We start from the raw sequence: 23,272 nt of genomic DNA on the forward strand, positions 1-23,272 counted from the left end.
AACCTGTGCCACTGGACTTCCCAAGTCACATGGCCTAGTAGGAAAACTGGCATATGTAAATAGCTGTAGCAGAGGTTATACACAGACAGTGAGATGAAGGCCTGCCCCAGCACTGCAGCTGAAGCTGCTGCTACATCTGTATATAGGCCCCACTGCAGAGCAGTGAAGTATGGCCTAAGTGCTTGGGTCCTTGGTTCCTGCTCCCATACAGGGGACCTGGTTAGCTCAGTTCTGGGCAACATGGCCATTTGGGGACTGAACCAGCAGACAGAACATATCCCAAACTCTTCCTTGCAAGTACATCATCCTGGAGAGATTCATTACAGTATCTTGAGTAGCAACGCATTTAGGGTTCACTTTTCTTTTTGATGATCCAGATTTTTGCCTTCTGAAAACACTGTGTTAGATTAAGGCAATCGGTTACATAATTATAATACAAAGATAAAAACACTGCCAATTATGCTGATGATGGTTTTCCACTAAGATTTTTATGCTCACCACTGGAGCTTATTCAGAAACTTTACAATATTGCAACTATTTTTAAAGAAACAGCGTTTTATTTTTTATGGCAAAGGAATAGTCAGTCATAATTTCAAACATACCTTAATTGAGTTGAGCTTGTTTATTCGTGGCCTATAATTGTTTGGATCTCTTCTGAATGTAATTTCAAGCTGAGACAAAAATTTATTCATGCCAGCCAAAAGGGTCTGAGGACTGAGGGGAGAGAGAGAACAATTTTGATTGAATTTCCCCCTTAAATGTAACCTTCTTCGGGAGTGCACAGTGCTAAGAATCACCTTCCTGTAGTTCCCAAACCCTAACCACTGTGGATAGTAGCAGTGTTATTATATAGTGCATCATAACCACTGCGGTTGATAGTATTATAATATAGCACACCATAAGTCATCAGAAATGACTCTGCTTTGATTACAACAAGTTTGTCTGGTTATAATTTTTTTGCATGTGAAATCAACACAGTTTAAATTGTTCTGGTCTGGAATATCAAACACCGAGGACAGAATCATCTTTGAAAAAAGTTTTTCAAATGAGATTAATGACTACTTGCCATCTTTAAGGGAGAAGAAAATTTAACAGAAAGTCAAAGTTACCTATTTTACAACTGTGGCATCAGAGGAATACATGTGTATAAACTCGTTTCAATAATAACTTCCCAAAGTTGTATGGTTTATTCATTGGTTTACCCACAATAGATTTTAGGTCACACAAAATCACAACCTGGAAACAGTTAAGTATTTCATAACACAAACAGAAGACTATGTGAATAAGTTTTGCATATTCTAAGAAATATATCTCTTCAACAAATAAAATTCTCCAATTGTTAAGTTGAAAACTAAGACATTGAGGAGAGAAAGGAAGTACTTTTACTATGAATTATTCAAACAGCAACTCTATTCTTCCCTCTGTTACGAAATACTCTGTTGAAATCACATCTAATTGCTCTTTGTTTAGGTCAATTGTTCCATATGGTTTCACTTAATAGGTTTTAACACTAGAAGAAACTTCTCATAAACAGATTTGAATGTAAGGTTTCTCTATATACACTACTGTTCAAGCTAACTGGTAAAAATAAGAAGAAACAGAGAACTGTGAAGTTATTCTCTGCTGTAGATCAATACCTAGGACCGACCCACTGGTGGATGCAGTTACCTTCAGGACAGTCAGGCTGGCCAATCAAATCACCTCTGTGGATTTCTTCTTCTTGTGTTTCTTTTTTTTTTTTTTTAAGATTTATTTTATTTTTATTACAAAGTCAGATATACTGAGAGGAGGAGAGACAGAGAGGAAGTGGAGCTGCCGGGACCAGAACCAGCGGCCATATGGGATCAAGGCGAGGACCTTAGCCACTAGGCCACGCTGCCGAGCCCTCTTCTTGTGTTTCATGCACAAAATAACACTATACAAGAAATGATGTGTAATAACAAATCCCTATTTTGATATCTAAACAACAAAGCAGACAAAATGTAGAAAAGGCATGGGACCAGAGCTTAATGCACTAGGTCAAACATTTCTCTATTGCATCTGAAAACCATTCTGCAGTACTCAATAACCTCAGGAGTCATAGAATTAGGTTCAGAAAGTCAGATATACAGAGAGGAGAAGAGACCGAGAGGAAGATCCTCCATCCGATGATTCACTCCCCAAGTGATCACAATGGCTGGAGCTGAGCTGATACGAAGCCAGGATCCAGGAACTTCCTCCAGGTCTCCCACGCAGGTGCAGGGTCCCAAGGCCTTGGGCCGTCCTCTACTGCTTTCCCAGGCCACAAGCAGGGAGCTGGGAAGTGCGGCCACTGAGATCAGAACCGGCGCCCATGTGGGATTCTGGCGCGTTTAAGGCTAGGACTTTAGCCACTAGGTCACTGCACCGGGCCCGTGTTCATTATTTTTTAAAAAATGAAAAGTGGTATGATAATGCTATAAGCTTAAGGGAAAATTTAAAATGCAGCAATATGCTATTCATTAGCTTTACAGCTGACTCTGAACATTTGAAAAATAGATTTACCTGTTTGCAACTGTGTTCTTTGATGGAATGCCGTCAAAAACAATGACTCGATCCGCCAGATAGGTGGCCATGATGAAGTCGTGCTCCACAACAAAAGCTGTCTTCTTCGCATGGAGTATGAAGCTAAAACATTTAAAAATATTTTACAGCTTTATTAGAAGATGACCAAGTGTGCTATTAAATACACTTGTATGCTAATAGATGAAGTCAAAATTAATGCACTTGTAAGTATTTACCGTTTGACAACTCGAGCTGCCATTAATCTCTGCTCAGAATCCAAGTATGCAGATGGTTCATCAATTAAATAGACGTCAGCAGGTTTGCCCAAACAAAGAGCTAAAGCTACTCGCTGCAGCTCACCACCAGATAATGTCTGTACCTAATAAAGTTTAGAAAACCATGTAATAACATTCAAAGTATAAATTAATTAAAATCAAAAACAACCCAAACACTGTTAAGAGTACCTCTTGATCAATGATGTTTTCAATTTGCAGAGGCTTCATCACATCGGTCACGAACTGCGGATGGGTGTAAGCATCCCTTATCTTCTCATGTAATAATTGGCGTACACTTCCCTGTTTTTAACAGAAAATGTATTTCAATGATAAAATTTCAGGATAGACCTGCTCTGTGACACAGTTACATTCCAGGGCAAAATTACCATTTAACATCAATAGACAATAATTATATTTTTAATTCTTAAAACTGATCATGTTTAACAGATTAAAATCCAGTAATAATCTGGCACTGTGGAGTAGCAGGCCATATGGGCACCAGTTTGAGACCCAGCTGGTCCACTTCCAATTCAGCTCCTTTTTATGGCCTGGGAAAGAAGCAAAGGATGCCTAACTATAATATTTTTGAGTAAAACCAAGTTTTGGGCTCCTATACCTAACAGGGAGACCTGGGTGAAACTCCCTGTTCCTGAATGGACCAGCTCCAGCCACCATGGCTATTTGGGCAATAAACCAGCACATAAAAGATCTGCCATTCTGACTCCCTTCTCTCAGTAACTACTCTTAAACACAAAATTAAAATATATCCTAAAAAACCTAAGTCTGAATGAAGCAAATGACTGTTTCAGGGAGAAAGGAGTATGACACTAGGTATACTTGTGAAGGTCAGAGTAACATCACGACACCTCAGCCATTCCTCAGAGGCAACACAGACACCCTCTGCGCGCCGCTTCAGGATAAGGCTGTTAGAGAACTTCTCAGTTACCAATGACAGATTCACTGTAAGTGAAGCCATTTACCACCTGATGAACATCAGGGCTGCTTTGGCTTTTGGGCTGTAATTGCGTGCAATTCCTACGTTGAGGTACTCTTATGTATAGCTGCTGGTTCACATGGTCACTGACCAACCTTAGGGCTTCTAAGATTGTTTTTCAAAGAGATTTTACCACTTTATAGAGTCCTACCAGCAATCCAGTAGGTCCTAATGTCTCCACATTCTTACAGACAGTTGGACTGTCTTTGGTTATAAAGTACTATTCTCACTATGACTTTAATTTATACTTCCCATGTGACTAATGAAGAAAAAGAATAAAAAGAGGAAAGAGGGGCATATTTTAATTTAGGGGTGTAATTCTGTGAAGACAATATAAATATATACCAAATAACATGACATCCTTTCTCCTCCACTTCTACAAATGAGAAAATGCGCTATGCATGTTCTCTGGCTTGTTTCAGTTAAACATTACTATCTCTATTTACCATTTTTGTTTCAGGTGTAAAGATTTCATTCTTTTTTATGGATGAGTAATACTCCACTATTAGTTTCTTTATCCTTTGAGACTGGGTTAATCTCATATTTTTTGCTATTATTAAAAGCACTATAATTAATAATGGGAGCAAGCAGGCATGTTTCATATGCTGACTTCATTTCCTCTGGATTTATTCCCAAAGATGAAAAGCTGAGTTATATAACATACCTATTTTTTTTGAGAAAGTGCCTTACGGTTTTCAATAATGGCTGTATCAGTTTGTATTCTCACCAAAAGTATATCAGGGTTTTTATCTCCACAACCTTTTCTGCATTTGTTATCTTTTTGTGGCTTCAATTTCCTTCCTCTGATGATGTACCAATATGTTTTTTGGTTGTATGTACTTTTTTTTCTTAAAAAATGCCAATACATTTTCTTTTTTTTTTTTTTAAAGATTTATTCATTTTATTACAGCCAGATATACACAGAGGAGGAGAGACAGAGAGGAAGATCTTCCGTCCCATGATTCACTCCCCAAGTGAGCCGCAACGGGCCGGTGCGAAGCCGGGAACCAGGAACCTCTTCCGGGTCTCCCACGCGGGTGCAGTGTCCCAAAGCTTTGGGCCGTTCTCGACTGCTTTCCCAGGCCACAAGCAGGGAGCTGGATGGGAAGTGGAGCTGCCGGGATTAGAACCGGCGTCCATATAGGATCCCAGGGCTTTCAAGGCGAGGACTTTTAGCCACTAGGCCATGCCGCCGGCCCACCAATGCATTTTCACAGCTGGATAAATGTTTTGCTTTTGACTCTCCATAGTTCTCATATATTCTGGGTATTAATGGTTTATCATAGGTAGTTTGCAAATATTTTCTGTCAGCTGTTCCTTCATCCTGCTGAATGCTTCCTTTGCTGTAAAGAAGCTCTTAGTGTGAGAAAACCTCACTTGAATATTTTTTGTTTTATTGCCTGTGATTTTATGGTCTTAGCCACAAAACTGCTGCTTATACAAATGTATTGAATTGTTTTCCCCATATTTTGGTTGTTAATATATTTTGGATGCAGGTCCCATAATGTACATATAATGTGTAAATGCCTTCTTTCTTAGAGTACTCTACCTATGCCTGATGGTGTTTTTGGCAGCACAAGATACATTAGATTTCTAATAGTTTATTTTGTGAAAAGATGGTGGATTTCAACAGCTCTCTGCTACTAGGGGAAATAAATCATCTCCTGTCAGTAATGAATAATTAACCACTTTCAATAAACCTATTCAGAACTGAACCTGTACAAGAATTTTAATAAAAGATTAAGTGAAATGCAAATATATAAAATTTCTTTAATAGTAAGTGTAAAAACTCACAGTTGATTTGGGACTGATCTTTTGTGGCTTATAACTGACATTTAGGACTGGTACTTCTCCTGCAAAACAGAAAACCATTAGGCAGTCAAAACTGTCCAAATCTTTGTTTAAAATTATGTGCAACAGCGTAGAAAGACTTAGTAACAGTACCTCCTTCATCAGGCTTCAGTCGTCCAGCCAGCATTCTGATGAACGTTGTTTTCCCTGTACCTGACAGAACAGGAGAAGCAGAGTGACCTGAGATGTTTCATATTTAAGAGCAAATAATTCTGTTCTACATGATTGTAGCAGAGAAAAGTTTTCTGGCATGCACTGGCACTACTGAATTCTTTTTTTTTGTTAAAAAGATTTTATTTATCTATTTTTATTGGAAAAGCAGATATACAGGAAGGAGGAGAGACAGAGGAAGATCTTCCATTCGATGATTTACTACCCAAGTGACCGCAAAGGCTGGAGCCGAGCCAATCCAAAGCCAGGAGGCGGGAGCTTCTTCTGGGTCTCCCATGCCGGTGCAGGGTCCCAAGGCTTTGGGCCGTCCTCCACTGTTTTCCCAGGCCACAAGTAGGGAGCTAGATGGGAAGCAGGGCTGTCGGTATTAGAACTGGCACCCATATGTGATTCCGGCGCATTCAAGGCAAGGACTTTAGCTGCTATGCTATCGTGCCAGGCCCCTGCACTACTGAATTCTAAAAGTTACACACCTTATATTGCAAGGGAGAGGGCATTCCATATATTGCTTAGAATAGCTGCCATGGTTAATCCAGTCTCCTACTAAGGTGCACCCTGAGCTGTAATGGGGAACATCTCAAGTTGTTGGGCCCTGCCTTCCATATGGCAGACTGAGACTGAGCTTCCAGCTCCTGGCTGCCCCTGCTCCAGCCTTGGCTGTGCAGAGCACTGGGAGACTTGTGTTATTCTGCTTTTCAAATAAATGAATCATTTTAAGCTAAAGGATCAAAGAATAATCCAGCTTATAATGGCCATTTTAACAAAGGATAGACCTGTAGAGTTGAAGTCCTGGGATTCTCGAAACAATTCTTTAGCAGCAATATCAGTCACACAATCAAGATAACATGCATATTCTAGGATCCCATCATCTTACATTTCATTTACATAAAATGTAAATGAATAGATTAGTTGCAATCCAGTTTAAAATTTCCACATTTAATTAAGCCTGATAAAAAACAATTAAGCAGAATATTTCTACCACAGTTCTAAACTGAATACAGCTCATATTTTTTTAAGTGAAGAAAGTAATAAACAGATCATTAAATATTGAAATTCACCTGCTTTTAATATGAACAATGCTAGAATATCGGCAAGGCTTTATAGTAAGCCATTGGCTGAGGCATCAGTGACTCACATGGGCACACTGGTTGCACTCCTGGGTGCTCCACTTCTGACCCAGCTGCCTTCTAATGTGCCTGAGAAAGCACTGGAAGATGGCTCAAGGGTCTGGACCCCTGTCACCAGATGGGAGACTGGATGAATATACTGGCTCCTGGTGTTTGCCTGGCACAGTTCCAGGTATTCAGGCTATTTGGGGACTCTCTAACGCTGCCTTTCAAACAAGGAACTTAAAAAAAAATGCTGGTAATATATTATTCAAAAGATAAGTTATCCTAATCTAAAAAAAGTTTCAGGACTGGCAGAGTGGGGTAGCATGCTAAGCCTCTACCTGCAGTAGTGGTACCCCATCCATATGGGCACTGTACGGTTCTAATCTTTGCGACTGCATTTCCAATCCAGCTCCCTGCTTTGGCCTAGGAAAGCAGTAGAAGATGGCCCAAGTCCAAGGCTTGTTTCACACACAAGGGAGACCAGGAAGAAACTCCCGGTTCATGGCCTTGGATCAGCTCAGCCCCAGCCGCTGTGGCCATTTGGGGAGTGAACCAGCGGATCGGAGATCTCTTTCGCTCTTTTACATAGCCTTCTCCAGAAAAAGAAAAATAAATGAATGTTTAAAAAAAAGGGGATGGGGTGGGTGGGGGGAGTATGGTCAGGTGAGGTAGCCTAGTGGCTAAAGTCCTTGCCTGGCACATACCAGGATCCCATATGGGCACTGATTCATGTCCTAGTTGTTACACTTCCCATCCAGCTCCCTGCTTGTGGCCTGGGAAAGCAGTACAGCATGGCCGAAAGCCTTGGGACCCTGCACCCATGTGGGAGACCTGGAAGAAACTCCTGGCTTCGGACTGGCTTAGCTCCGGTGAAGCGGCCACCTGGGGAGTCAAACAGAGTATGGAATATCTTTCTGTCTCTCCTTCTCTCTATGTATCTGCCTTTCCATTAAAAATAAATAAAACATTAAAAAATTACAAATGAAAGCATACCAAGCTAAAAAATTTTAAACTAGATATGAATTACCAATTTTTTTCTTCCTAATCAGTGCACAAGATGAGTAACAGAAAAGCCAGCTTAGAAAAAACTCTTTTCACCGAAGGTTATGAAATAAATCTCAACCTGAAATAATGATAATTAAGATTAAATTATACAATGCTACAAAATTGTAATCTTACACTAAAAGATCAGCTGGCAAAATTCTTCATGGGCTGACTGAGAATAATTTCCTGAATGAGACTTCTTACAGATCATAAAATAAGAAAAACTTACCATTCTCCCCCAGCATCACCATAATTTCCGAATCTGTGAATTCTCCAGCTACAATTGCTAGCTCAAACTCTCCCATCTTTTTCTTCATTCCTGGATATTTGTACATGCACATCTTTTTAACTTCTTCTTCATTTGCTGTCTCAGCCACTTTAAAAACAAGTGATGCATCTCTGAACCTTAAGTTTTCCGTTGGAACATAGCCATCCAAGAAAATGTTTATACCTGTTGGAAAGAATATTGTTAACAGATTAGGAAAGATAAATTAGAAACTGAACTTTTTCAAGATTCTATGCTCTTTTGGAAGTAATCTAAATGTAGATTTTTAAGATTTTATGGAATTTTTATACTATGCATGACTACATATAATGTAGGACATACTTTCTCATGCATATGACAATTTTAACTGGTTCAACCATGTATCCTTCGGAAGCATATGAGTGCATCCCCCAACACACATTCTTTCATTATGATATGATTTTTACTAGAATAAGATTTTTTTCCCATTAGGTTGTAGCTTCATTATTCAAAGATAACCAAGATTATCTAAAAACATTTTATTAATCAAAGTAAACAAACATTACATCTGAGAAACCTGCTCTACAGTGAATTATTACTTTTTAAAGATTTGTTCATTTTATCTGAGAAGCAGAGTTAGAGAAAGACAAACAACACAAGCTCGGCTATCCACCATGACTACACCAGGGCAGGCTGCAGCCAGGAGCCTGGAGTTTCATCCAGTTCCCCACAGGGCAGACAAGAGGCCAAGCACCTGGGCCATCTCCGCTGCTTTCCTGGCCTATCAGCAGGGAGCTGGATCAGAGCTGCAGCAGCAGGGGCGCCAGCCGGTGATCATGTGGGTGCCAGCCTCACAGGTAGCAGCTTCATACCACAACAAAGATCCCCCTTTTCAATGCTTCCCAGAGAAACAGAGAAAGCAGCAGAAATCTGGCAAGTTCTCACTAGAGAAGCTATGTGTGCTATTTATGTCATTTAGAATTAAGAGCCACATCTCGGGCCCAGGTCCAAAGGTAGAACACTGTGCTAACAGAATACATCACGGGACACGTTTTTTTTTGGGGGGACACTTTTATTTTAACCAGAATCTTGACTTTACATTTTTAAACTATCAAAAATTTAAAATGAAAAAGTAAAAAGCTACAATAGAAATTATATAAAAACATGGTTAGAGGAACCTTAGCAGTCATTTATCTGAGGGCTAATTCATCAATCAAGGAAATAAAAACTCAAAGCCAAAGGGTTTAAAATATGAGAAGTCAGACTTCATACTCCTGACACACTGCTTACTGTAATTAAAAAATAGAGCCCAACTTTTAATCACACTTCGTAGTTCATAGAGCTTTTTTATACTTGGTCTTCACTTCTGTATATCAAAGGAAAGTAGAAATAGCTTCTTATTGTCACTGTTTTTTTTTTTTTCCCAAAATTTATTTTTATTGGAAAGGCAGATATACAGAGAGGAGGAGAGACAGAGGAGGAAAGAAAGATCTTCTGTCTATTGATTTATTTCCCAAGTGGCCGCAAGGCTGGAGCTGAGCCAATCTGATGCCAGGAGCCTAAAGCCTCTTCTGGGTCTCCTACACAGATGCAGGGTCCTAATGCTTTGGGTGTCCTCAACTGCTTTCCCAGGCCACAAGCAGGGAGCTGGATGGGAAGCAGGACCACTGGGATTAGAACTGGCGCCCATATGGGATCCTGGCATGCAAGAAGAGCACTTTAGCTGCTAGGCTATAGCACTGGGTCCACTGTAACTGTTTTTAAAAGTAAGGCAAATCAAGTGTCACTAAGAATCATATCTTGAATTACAGTCTTCACACAGTTTCTATAACTGAAATGGTGAAGACTGATTGCTGAGTATCTGAAACATTAATCTCATTCTGGAACTTTCAATTAATGTAGTAACACACTAATCATCTTCGCTATCATTCCTTAACACAATGGACAAGAAAACTGAATATTCATCACTTCACTAAAGTATGCGCCTAAAAGATCCAACCATTTTTAAAGTATCTAACCTATTTTTTTAAAAAAGACAACAAAACAAAAAACTATTGTGTTTGATGTTCTAGATTGCCAGCTTAAAAGCAAAAACACAAAGTAAATAAAACAGTAGAAGAAAAATGAGAAAAATTGAAAGAAAAGTTTCAAGGGCATTATTATTTGCTTCTAGAGTCATTTAGTGGTGGGCAGTTTTTACTTTTCCTAAATTTGCAGATAAAAAGACATTCTGTTTTCAAAAAAGTAGAAGGAATGAATGAAAATTGGAATATACTTACTAATTATGCTTTTTAGATATTTTCAACTCCACATACATGGCATATAGTTTATACACACATTTGAAACATAAAAGGAATAACTGAAATTTAAACTTTTGTTAAAAGTATCAGCTTGTCAAAGACAAATTTCAAGAAGACCAATGATTTGGCAGAAGCAAATCATATGACAGGAGAAATCCTAAGACTTCAAATCCTATATGGGTGCCAGTTCGAGACCAGGCTGCTCCACTTCCTATCCAATTTTCAACTGTGGCTTCGGAAAGCAATGGAGGATGACCCAAAGTGTTGAAACCCTGCACCCATGTGGGAGACCTAGAATAAGCTCCTGGTTCCTGGCTTTGAGGCCATTTAGGGAGTGAACCAGCAGATCTCTGTCTCTCCTTCTCTCTCTAAATCTGCCTTTCCAATGAAAATAAATGTTAAAAAAATAAAGAAACCAGCAAAAATGCACTCTGATGCACCGAATAGAAAATTCTATGAAACAGAAACACATTTTATATAAAAACAGTTTCAATGAGCCTTATGAATACACACCACATGCTGCATGATTTATAATAGGTCTATGTTCTTCATAAGCTGAAACGCACTAACTTACCAAATATCATAGCTTAGAAACCTTTGGTCAACTCAAAAAAGTACTGGTTGTTTCCCTGAGAACTCCCTGCTCCCCGGGACCTACATCTGCAGCTGCTGCCCAAAAATTTAAACAGTATTTTACCTGTCCAGTTCTAGGCAGGGAAAACACAAAAGCTCAAAATTTCAAGTACTTTTTCTATCATATATCACTTTTGCACCACAGTAAACGTGAAATCAAATCAAGCATCATTTGTTATCTGTTGTGATTAAATTCCAAAAGACAAAAATGTCTGATGAATGTTAGATATATAAATACAAAACTACTTCCTATGAATAATAATGTATTTTGTATGCATTAGAATAGAAGAGAAAGGTGAATGGAAACGGTCCAGGTTACCTTCTCTTACACTAAAAGGCATCGTGACAACACCGTAGGCGCTTGGTACACCATACAAACAGCAAATGAAGTCAGACAGGTAGTCTAACACACTTAGATCGTGCTCCACCACAATGATGTACCTGGAAATCAAAAGTTACTTTAACTTCCAAATTTAACACATCACATGCAATTAGCTGAAATTCTCTCAAAATTCTTTGGAAAAAAAAATTAGAAAAAAAAAAAAACATTTAAAAGATGCATCCTAAACATTAAGCAAAAGCCATAGAACATTTTCCATATTCATATCGATGCTCATTTTTAAAGGTATTCATGTTTGAAAGACAGTCACACAGGAAAAAAGACATAGACTCTGAGAGATCTTGAGTATGCTGATTCACTCTAGCTCAAACAACGGGGGTTGGGCCAGGCCAATTTGTAGGGGTCTCCTTATGAACAGGGAGTAGAGCAATCCTTTACTGACTTCCTACCCGTAACAGAAGGAGCTGCACTGAAGTAGAGCAGTCCGGACTTCAGCTGGCATCCACATGGGATGCCGGAGGCATGGGCGATAGCCTACCTCACTACACCACAATGTCAGCCCCAAGTACTCACATTCAAAAATGGCTTCCTAAGCTAAGAAGACAACAGCTAATTAAAAAAAAAAGATTTATTTTTATCAGAAAGTCAGATTTAAAGAGAGGAGAGACAGAAAGAGCTTCCATCCACTGGTTCACTCCCCATGTGGCCCCAATAGTCAGAGCTGAGATGATCAGAAGCCAGGAGCCCACAGCCTCTTCTGGCATCCCACGCAGGTGCAGGGTCCCAAGACTTTGGGCTAACATCTTATATTGCTTTCCCAGGAAACAAGCAGGGAGTTGGACGGGAAGTGGAACAGCTGATATATGAACCCACACCCATATGGGATCCCAGATGAAGCAAGGTGAGGACTTTAGCTACTAGGCTACAGTGCCAGGCCCCAAAACCAGCTATGAAAAAATGTGTTGCTCAAAAAAAATCATTAAAAAAAACCCCCAAGAAACATAAACAAACAAACAAACAAAACAAACAAAGGAGAAACCACTGGAGCATATGCACTTCTGGTAATGTACTAAGCCCTGAACTTGCTCTGTCCCACTTAGCTGCTGCAGAAGACAAACAAAGACAATACAGAACGTAAGTGGAGAAGACACGAAACAGATACAAAAAAGCAACAAAAAGTGTGCCACATGGCAAAATATTTTATATAGATAATTAAATGCACTGAAGGTCAGATTAAAACTGGGCCCATGTAGTTGGGAGTCTACTTTTTTAAAGATTTATTTGTTTTTATTGGAAAGGCGGATATACAGAGGAGGAGGAGAGACAGAGAGGAAGATTTTCCGTCCAATGGTTCACTCCCCAAGTGACAGCAAAGGCTGGAGCTGAGCCAACCCGAAGCCAGGAGCCAGACAGGAGCTCTTCCTGGTCTGCCATGTGGGAGCAGGGTCCCAAGGCTTTGGGCCATCCTCAACTGCTTTTCCAGGCCACAAGCAGGGAGCTGGATGGGAAGCAGGGCTGCCGAGATTAGAACTGGCGACCATATGGGATCCCGGCGCGTGCAAGGCAAGGACTTTAACCACTACGTTATCGTGCTGGGCCCTGGAATACTTTTCCATGAGATGGGATATGACATGAATGTGAAGTGGATAGACTTAAGTGAGAAAATAAAAAAATGTCTTCTTTTCTAGATGGGGCCAGTAGCATGCTACCAGGCAGCAACAGCCTCATCTTGCACCTTGAGGTGCTAGCATCTGATAGAGGTGCTAGTGATAGAGATCTGATAGAGATCTAGCTCTCTACATGTGGCCTGGGAAGGCAGCAGAGTCAGGCCCATTGGACCCTGTATTCATGTTGGAGACCTGGAAGAGGTAGCTGCAGATCAACTCAGCTGTGGCCACTGCAGCCATTGCAGAGCGAACCAGAAAAGGGAAGATCTTTCTGCCTTCCCAATAAAAATAAATCAGTCTTAAAAATAAGAAAATAAGAAAAGTCTTCCAGGTATCTCAAACTACAACATAATCTATCAGTTTCTTGCACAAAACCAATTTATATTAATGAGACTATCATTCCCACTAAAAACCCATTTTATTCTTACTGATATACTAAATTGTTAAGTATGTGCACTTTTTCTGAGCAATATCTTAGATGTAAATTTCCCCTCTTTCTTCCCTGCCTAAATTCTAGTTCAGACTTACTGTACTTGTCTCAATACTGTTATAACTTTGGACAAATCTCTCTTCAGGTCCTCTGATTTGATTTTAAACTCCAGCAACTCTACAATATCTTTAGACGTCCCTTTCCCAAATTTTAGCTACTATCTCTGTTACTTCATTAATACAAAGCAAACACTAAAATATGGATCTTTTTCCCCTTGAATAATCAACTTCTCCATTTCTGCCAAGTGTCCATCACTTACTATACTTTTAATTTCTAGATTTGTTTGGTATTTTAGACATTTACCTACAGCTTGTTTGAAACAGCGATTATCAGAGTTTGAGCTATTAAATATTATTTCTATAGCCTCCTTTATAACGTCAGCTGAAGTTTCCAAAGGTTTAAATTTACAATATTGTTTTGTCTACTCTGTAGATGCTTTCCTTCATAATTTATAATCTTAGCCTCAAACTTAGGATCATAAGATCATACAGATAATGTTACATAGGAAAAAGCCTTCAGCTCTTGTCACACTTTCGTCATTTGTAACTCATAAAAACTGGTTTTCTGACATTAAGTTACTTCATTCACAAAATGGGAATATCATCTAAGATTCTTGTAAGATCTGGTTTCCAGAAATACATATGTGCAAAATTTGTGTGAAGTTTGAGTATTCTGGGCCTGGCCTGAATGCTCAGAGGTTAAATTCACACTTTGCATGAGCCAGGTTCCCAGATTCATATCCTGGCTGCTACATTTCCCATCCAGCTCCCTGCTTGTGCCTGGGAAAGCAGTAGAGGACGGCGAAAGCTTTGGGACCCTGCACCTACATGGGAGACCCAGAGGAAGCGACTGGCTCAGCTCTGGCCACTGAGGACACATGGGGAGTGAAGATCTTTCTCTCTGTTTTTCCTTCTCTGTTGATCTGCCTTTATAATAAAAATAATTAAATCTTAAAAAAAAAAAAAAAAAGATTTCTGGGCCCGGCGGCATGGCCTAGCAGCTAAAGTCCTTGCCTTGAAAGCCCCGGGATCCCACATGGGCGCCGGTTCTAATCCCTGAAGCTCCACTTCCCATCCAGCTCCCTGCTTGTGGCCTGGGAAGGCAGTCGAGGACGGCCCAATGCATTGGGACACTGCACCCGCGTGGGAGACCCGGAAGAGGTTCCAGGTTCCTAGCTTCGGATCGGCGCAGCACCGGCCCGTTGCGGCTCACTTGGGGAGTGAATCATGGGACGGGAGATCTTCCTCTCTGTCTCTCCTCCTCTGTGTATATCTGGCTGTAATAAAAAGAATAAATCTTTAAAAAAAAAAAAAAAAGAAGATTTCAGAGTATCGTTAGTTGAAAATCAGGGTGTTAACAAATGAGACACTCAGATATACAAAGAAGCAGATAAAATCAAGTGGTAGCTAGAAAGAAGATGGAAAACAAGAACATGCACATGAAATTGTGGTCATGTGGGGAGTGAACCAATGTACGGAAGCTGTTTCTATCTCTCCTCTCTTTAAATCTGACTTTCCAATAAAAATAAATTTTAAAAACAGCCAAGCAAAAGAATATTCTAGATTTGTACTTACCTATCTGGATTTATTAAAGACCGTATAGTAATAGCAGCCTTTAATCGCTGTTTGACATCTAAGTAACTTGAAGGTTCATCAAACATGAAACTGGAAAAAAAAAAAAAAAGGTAAATTGAGAGAAACATAATTCAACACTGCATGTTAATGTAAAGCATTGCTAATGCTGATTTAATAACATACAACAATTCCCGTACTGTTTAAAAGAAAAAGGAAGAAAACGATTTATGCAGGACTGCCTTCTGACTGAGCCTATGGAGAGCTTGGGAGATCTGAGGTAGTTTGGAGTCTTCCTCTAAACAAGCTAAATTAGCAGCATCAAAGCCTTATGCATAGAATTATACAATTTTGGGAGAAAGGCTAGCCAGCAATGTATGCCAGAGCAGAAATAAGGAAAACCATCGTAGCTTCAATGACTCAGAGAAAAGGACCACAAGGTAGGAAGGAAGGGTCTTGTTTCCATCCCCTTTACATGGCATGCCACCTTGATTTGGGGTGAGCTCAAAGGCCACACATTTTACTTGAGATATTTATAAAAAGTCTGCCAGCCTGTTTAAAAAGCTTGTCTTAAACGTCTTGCTCATAAAAAGATAGCTTAAATTACAAACACCTCCTATGAAACTGTGTCACATAATCCAACATAATAAATAATTAAAAAAAATTACAAACACCTGATTTTGTATTAAAAGGCGTTGGAACTTTACATAAACTACTTTACAAATTATAGCTTTTCCATCTGGGGAATGGCAAAGAAAAAGAGTAGTAGATGCACAATTACTTCAACTTAAGAGATTTTAGGAATACCAGAGCATTTGATATCATTTCAATTTTTTTGAAAACTATCCATTTTACTAGTAGCATTACTGATGCAAACCTGAATTAAGTATGAAGACACATAAGAAGTATAAAGTAACCTACATATCAGCTTTCTGTATGCAAACAACAGCACAAGCAAATCTCTGCAACTCTCCTCCTGAAAGATCTTCAACATTTCGTTCTTTTAGGTGGGTTAAATCTATAAAGAACATAGAGGCAGTGTATTCAATATTATAAATTTTACATTCACGCTTCCAAGCAAAATGTATACTGATTAAATACTGTCTAAAATGCTTGGGACTAGAAGTATTTCAATTCTAAGTTTTCACATTTTAAAATATTTGCAGAGTATGTTGGTTGAACATCGCTAATGCAGTGAAACTTTTCACTGTAATGCTGGTTCTCCAAAACATATTTTGGAGCATTTCAGATTAGAATTGCTCAACCAGTACTGCATGTCACCACTCTGGGCCTGGAAGACACTTCATTTTGAAATGGCTGTTATATCAAAAGTATGTTAAAGAGCAATTTTCCCCAGATAGCTCGGTAATCCACATAAAATGTGTATCTGTATCATCTTAATTCAAGCCCCACTAGAACAGAAACACAACAAACACTTACCAAGCTGTTGACACACAATCGCCTGTGTCTTTGTTTCATCTTTTCGGTCCAAAATAGACCCCACTGTCCCCTGTCACAATAGACCAGAGACAGTTAGCACTAATTTCCTTTAATATGAAAAAGGATCTCAAAGTCAAGCAAGTTACCACGTATCTTGTAAAGCACCATCAGCATCTACAGTACGTAAATTCTTCCTAGAAAAGCAACTGACCTTTGCGGCCTTGGGAATCTGATCCACATACTGAGGCTTGATGATGGCTTTCAGGTCATCTTCCAGAATCTTGGTGAAGTAATTTTGTAACTCAGATCCACGGAAGTAAGTCAAAATTTCTTGCCAGTCGGGAGGATCCTAAAGATACACATATAATTATCTGAACTTCAGTATTAAAAAAAAAGAGAGATAATGGATGTCATACAGAATAGAACATATATCCATGTAGAATACTTCCAACTTAGGAGACAGATTTTTCACTTAGGTAATACCAATACAACTTAATTAAAAACACATAGTCTTAGAATACTATTCTAAAATAGTTCAAATAATCTTGAAAATAAGAACACTCAATTAATCTACCTCCCCTAAAAAATCACATCAAAGTGGCCCAAGATACTAATTTTTATAAGGTTCTATAATACATACATCGTATTTTCCAAGGTTTGGCTTTTGTTTCCCTGCTAAAATTTTTAAAGCAGTTGATTTTCCAATACCATTAGTTCCAACTAGTCCAAGGACTTCACCTGGACGAGGGATAGGCAACCTGTTGTAAGTACACAAACAATAATAAAAATTCAGAAGAAAAAGCACATATTACCAGAATTGCGTATTTTAATGCACTTGCACTTCACACACATCCACTAACAAGCTAAAAAAATAGATGTCAGATATTATTGCCTAGTAGAAGAAACAACCAGCCAGATTAACTAAACTGTTGTTAGATATGCATCCATAATCAGTTGTTAATTTTATTTATTCAATTTCCATTATAAAGTAACATTTTCCTTTACAGAAGGTTCAATTTTAAGTACAACAAAATGCTTTGGTACAAAATTCCATAGCAGGTGCATTCTCACCCTTTTTTTTTCCTGACCTGCCATTTACTTACAAGGAGAGAAGTGCCAGATCAACCAGAAATATTCCACTTCATACTCCCTGCTGCAGCAGGCCTCTATGTGCTGGCAGGTTAAGAAATAGCTTTTTAGTAGTAAAATTTAGAATCCCAGATTCAAAATACTAATGTGTAGCAGCTTAATACTTACGAGCATGAATTTGTGTATGATTTAATGATGTAAGACCAAATTCAGAGTGTACATTTGAAGAACTGTGGATGGAAGGCCTGAACAAAACTGGGACTGGTACTGTGGCATAATGGCCAACTTGCTGGCAGTTATACCAGCATCCCATGGAACTCCATTTCTGATGTAACTCTGCCACTGCCTTGACAGAGCGGGGGAAGATGACCCAAGTGTCCCTGACACCCATGTGGGAGACCCAAATGAAGTTCCTGGCTCTGGTCTTGTCCAGCCTTGACTACTGTGACCACAGGGGAAGTGAGTCAGTGAATGGAAGATCTCTGTTTCCCTCTTTCTCTGTATCTCTGCTTTTCAAACATACAAAGAAATCTTAATAAAGGGAAAATTTCCCTAAAACTTATTTGGGCATAACCAGTATGAACAGTGATTTAATATCATGCATATATTAGAATCACCATGGACTTACTCAAGTTATTAAGGTGCAAACACCCAAATTAAGGAACTCAATGGAGGTGAAACATGAACATTAATTTTAGAAGCCACCAGCGTAATTTAAACATTAGAATGATCAACTGATAAATACAGAGTGATTCTTGATATTATGCTACTGTACATTCCTCTGATGCATTATCAATACCATCTGCTTCCATTTTAATATTTCTCCGAACAGTCTAAATGTATTTTACTCTTAATTTGTTTGAAGTAAAGAGGAATGTTGACTTAAATTTATACCTGTGAAGTTTGAAGGCATTGGCACAATATCGATGTGTTGTTTCTTTTTCCAAGTTGCTTGGTAAATTGACAATTGATAAGGCGCCAAAGGGGCATTTCTGTTATTTAAGGTAAAGAATTAATTTTGTATTAATTTATAGAAATATACACATTACTGAATAGAGAATATTTTATAAACAATTTTCAAACATAGGAGTTTCATAAAGATGTGAACTACTATTTCTTTTTCTTATTTACTCAAAAGACTGAGGTTCTTGAAGGCCAGAATTATTACTTAATATGATATGCCATAAGTGATTTGTACACACAGACATTTAATCAATGTTTAATCCTTAGTGAAGAACATTAGAGATTTTTCATTTTTTCCCTAATCAAACAGAGAAAGCTAAGAGACAAAAAAATTAATCTGTAACTCCATGTTCTATCAGTAATGAACATTTTCTCCTCCTTAGATTATTACTATCCCTGCATATCCTTTCTTTTCCATCTTACAAATTGCTCAAAGTCATGGTCTGTACTTCTGGGATATTTTCAGTCTATCAACAACTAGCACGTTTGTATTTACCGAAGATTCATGTCTTTTTCTGATGTGCCTGTGTTATATCTTATATGAAAGAGATGCTTCAATTTTGAATAATTTCACACATACACAATTAAGTCATTACAGGAAGACATTTTCAAATAATACTTGACTATCAGGTAAATGTCCAAGAACAAGAATGAGAAAAACAAGAAGGGCATTTAAAAATTGGAAGTTTTCTCACAAGTAGACAACTACAGAGATAGTTATAACTTCAGATTACGGATATATTTAGTTGACATCTTCAATGAGCTCAGGGATCAGCTCAAAAGTTTGTACATATAAAGTACAGTGAATTTTCATGTTGAAGTCATAATCAAAAATCTCTTATTTTCTAATAAAGTGAATAGTCATTTATACATTTGATTTCAACCAAAAGCCCAAGAAGCGACATAATTACTACTTCTAACGCAAACTTTTTTTCAAGGTACACTTGTCCACCAATAGAGTTACCTCCATTTAAAGAGTATCTGCTATAACTTTCTTAATCAATGTATACATATGTTTACTGGCTGAAACTCATTTAAGCGTCTCTAAATCTACAGGAAAAAAACCATATCCAGAGTTGATACAGACATCTTCAGAAGGTTTGTAGAAAACACAATATTACTAAAAACTAGGTTAGGGATTTAAAAAAATTTTACACCAAATAACTTATCTTTTAACCCCACATTTCCATGAAGTATCTGAAGTCCTTTATTGTATATGAGGTGATTGTAAGCAGCATAAATTTCAGGGTGTATACATGTCGCTCTACTTCCCCTGGAAAGCTTTACCTCATTAGCATGTAATTACTTAGCTATTTAAAATTTTGGAATTTCAACTTTCTGTAGCAGTGAAGTCATTATACAGATGACATAGTGTTCAAAATCAGAGTTCTAGCATGTAGAACACAGGCAGACATTTAATGAATCATTAATGAGTAACTGCTGGAATGCTTCCTGGTTCAACAGAAACTTCAGATATTCCTGAAATCCTTCTAGATATTTAACCCAAAATTTAAAAACCAAGATAAAACATATGAGTTATCTGAACAATGAACAGTATTATGTACATGCTGACCAAAATTGTTTTAATGCTATTATCTACAATAAAAATACCCAAATTATTACATTATATATAGTTATCTCCAAGAAAATGTCCTGGAGTTCTTATGAACGAAGTTGAAAATTTCACCATTCATTAGTCAAAAGCCTATAATCAAACTGTTCAACACAACAAAAGGTTTGAGGTAGTAAAAAAAATTTATATAATCAACTTATAAAGTCAATAGAAACATTATAAAATACAACACAAGCAGCAATTATTGATTATGTTACATTTTACAGGCTTTGTCTGAATGCATTTCTGTTTAAAATGTGTGGGACTGGGGTAGGCTTTTCATGTGGTGCTTAAAACACTGCTTGTGATGTCCGTGTCCTGGGTCAGAGTGCCCGGTTCAAGTCCTAGATTTCCTGATTTTTATTCAGCTTCCTGCTAATATGCAACCCTGGAGGCAGCAAATAATGGCTCTGGTACTTGTGCCCCTACAACTCCAGAAGGAGAATCGAGCCTCCTGGCCTGGGTCTATCCAGTCTGGCTACTGCAGGAACTTGGGGAGGAAGCCAGTGGATGGACAGTTTCTGTGTCTGCCTCTCAAATAAAATAAAGTTATAATATGATCAGAATTTCAGGATATAAATTTGATCTAATAAATGAAATATCATTTACCTTAATACAAATACCACAACCAATACAAAGAGTTTCAGAAATCCATGCTATTTTGCTCTGGGGTGTAACCTCTATGCATAATTTCCCTGGTAAAGGAAAAAATAAAATTAAACCATATCCCCTGATAACTCTTATATTTTGAACATTGTTATTTAGGTAATACTTGTTCCATATTTTTACACAGAAGCAGATTATCAAAAACTACAGCTACAGAAACACATATACTACAGTGTCTTAAATCAGTGCTTTCTAGGGTATTTATTTCTGAATTAAATTGTAAATTTATTTTTACTTATAGAATATTCTTATTAGTCATTAGGGAGATGACTCTCATGCATATTTGCTTAGTTCACTATTAAAATATGGCAACTCATGAAACGTGTTTAACAACAACTTTGAATGGTATGGGAGACAACAACCTATGACATCTACAGGTTCTTTTATTAAGTCTATACATTATAAGTGTGTACATATATATGTATACATAAAGTGACAATTACTTAACATAGCTCTTAAGTACTATTAAACACTCTAAATTGTTACAAGTTTAGTCTAAATGTAGCATAAGCCCATGAAGTGTCAATTTTAGACTTACGGTAATTACCGACTTTGTAGAGCAACAACACTCTAAGCTGCCTAAATTCTAGTTTGATTCCACATTCAATGAACTTTTAAATATTCCTATCTGTCCAAATACCTAGAGATTTCAGATGCATATTCAACTAACCAAGGATGGAAATACCTGTGGGAAACAACTGTTCTATATTTTGTTCCATACAAATACAGACTTCCCACAACTGTTTCCTCAATATAGTACAGCTGCTTATACAGCACATTGTACTAGGTGTCATGTGTAATCTAAAGATGACTGACCATGTATAAGAGGAAATGCACAGGAAATAAGCATATCTGATGCCATTTGATCCAGGGCCCTTGAGTATCACTGGATTTGTCTACTGGTGGAAGCGGAGGTAGACAGAGGTGTTGTAACTAACAGCTCCCAGGTACAAGGGGACAGATATTTACGACTTGCCATTTGCCTTTGTTTATAAAAATAGGCTTGATGGGTCACAGAGCCAATGAAAGAAATTCAGAACCAACTCTAGATTTATTCAAAGAAACTAATGGGGAAAACAAAGTATATGCTGGACCTTATATGCAACTATTAAATCACCGTCTTTCAAAACCGACTATCCTTGACTGACTGACAGAGAGACTTACCCATTCGAACCACAGGACAACTCTTCTTGCACTCCTGCCGACATTTCTTAGGTTTACACTTGTCATGGTTGACAATAGCAATCCTGGTTAATTTGTCTGCCATAATTTTAAGAGATCAAGAATATCCAGTTTCTATTAAAAGAAAAACAAAGTTATGAAAAATTCTATGTAATTAGTTAAGGGAAAGAATTGACAGATATGAGTTAGACAGTAGGATATTAATGATCATCTTGAAGAGATGACATGACAATCTGGAAATTAGGATTTCAGAAAAGCAGTGAAAATAGTAAAAAAAAAAAAAAAAATACAGTGAACCTGGGAAAGCAAAATTTTGAAAATATACATTAAGGGCCTGGTGGCGTGGCTTAGCAGCTAAAGTCCTCGCCTTGAATGCGCCAGGATCCCATATGGGCGCCGGTTCTAATCCCGGCAGCTCCACTTCCCATCCAGCTTCCTGCTTGTGGCCTGGGAAAGCAGTCAAGGACGGCCCAAAGCCTTGGGACCCTGCACCCGCGTGGGAGACCTGGAGGAAGTTCCTGGTTCCTGGCTTCAGATCGGCACAGCACCGGTCACTACACTCACTTGGGGAGTGAGTCATCGGATGGAAGATCTTCCTCTCTGTCTCTCCTCCTCTCTGTATATCTGACTTTCCAATAAAAAATAAATAAATCCTTAAAAAAAAAAGAAAATATACATTAAGACAAGGAGATAAAACATCACCTATAACGCTAATAGAAAATATTTAGAAATACACGTAACAAGAATGTATACTTCAGAATATACTTAACAAGATGTGAACATTAAAATAGCACCGAATGATATACTTGCATAAGTGATATGCATTCTCAGCTTCTATAAACAATAATCAACAAAGACTTTACTCTCCCTTGAATTTATACATTTAATCCAGATGGAAGAAGAAACAGATCAGAAAAATCAGGCTGAAAAACTCTTAGGAAATAATATCAATTAATTACAACCAAGAATGCGGAACTTGCACCTGACATACTGAAAAAAAAAAAAGATTCAATACCTCAGTAATGAACATGTTATCAATGCATGAATACAGATAAACAAAATACCCGTGCACAAAATGTAACTATATAATAACTATGTTTCTCCC

At 38.1% G+C, this 23,272-nt stretch overlaps 1 protein-coding gene across 3 annotated transcripts in view; it reads right to left on the reverse strand.

Annotated features, from left to right (window-relative positions):
• ABCE1 (ATP binding cassette subfamily E member 1) overlaps positions 1 to 23,272 on the reverse strand; it is a 30,880-nt gene that overhangs the window by 1,383 nt on the left and 6,225 nt on the right. For all 3 annotated transcript variants that reach the window (XM_004588136.3, XM_058666803.1, XM_058666804.1), the window contains exons 2-17: positions 22,150 to 22,281; positions 20,929 to 21,014; positions 18,639 to 18,736; positions 17,296 to 17,413; positions 16,867 to 17,004; positions 16,656 to 16,725; positions 16,137 to 16,233; positions 15,219 to 15,308; positions 11,467 to 11,588; positions 8,200 to 8,421; positions 5,737 to 5,796; positions 5,587 to 5,645; positions 2,988 to 3,098; positions 2,760 to 2,902; positions 2,524 to 2,646; positions 603 to 714 (exon numbers count right to left, since the gene is read on the reverse strand). In XM_004588136.3, the coding sequence (XP_004588193.1) occupies positions 603 to 714; positions 2,524 to 2,646; positions 2,760 to 2,902; positions 2,988 to 3,098; positions 5,587 to 5,645; positions 5,737 to 5,796; positions 8,200 to 8,421; positions 11,467 to 11,588; positions 15,219 to 15,308; positions 16,137 to 16,233; positions 16,656 to 16,725; positions 16,867 to 17,004; positions 17,296 to 17,413; positions 18,639 to 18,736; positions 20,929 to 21,014; positions 22,150 to 22,252 (1,752 nt within the window). In that variant the 5' untranslated portion in view covers positions 22,253 to 22,281. The remainder of the gene's footprint in view (positions 1 to 602; positions 715 to 2,523; positions 2,647 to 2,759; positions 2,903 to 2,987; positions 3,099 to 5,586; positions 5,646 to 5,736; positions 5,797 to 8,199; positions 8,422 to 11,466; positions 11,589 to 15,218; positions 15,309 to 16,136; positions 16,234 to 16,655; positions 16,726 to 16,866; positions 17,005 to 17,295; positions 17,414 to 18,638; positions 18,737 to 20,928; positions 21,015 to 22,149; positions 22,282 to 23,272) is intronic.

This window comes from Ochotona princeps, chromosome 7 (assembly GCF_030435755.1).
Source record: "Ochotona princeps isolate mOchPri1 chromosome 7, mOchPri1.hap1, whole genome shotgun sequence".
Classification (NCBI taxonomy): domain Eukaryota; kingdom Metazoa; phylum Chordata; class Mammalia; order Lagomorpha; family Ochotonidae; genus Ochotona; species Ochotona princeps.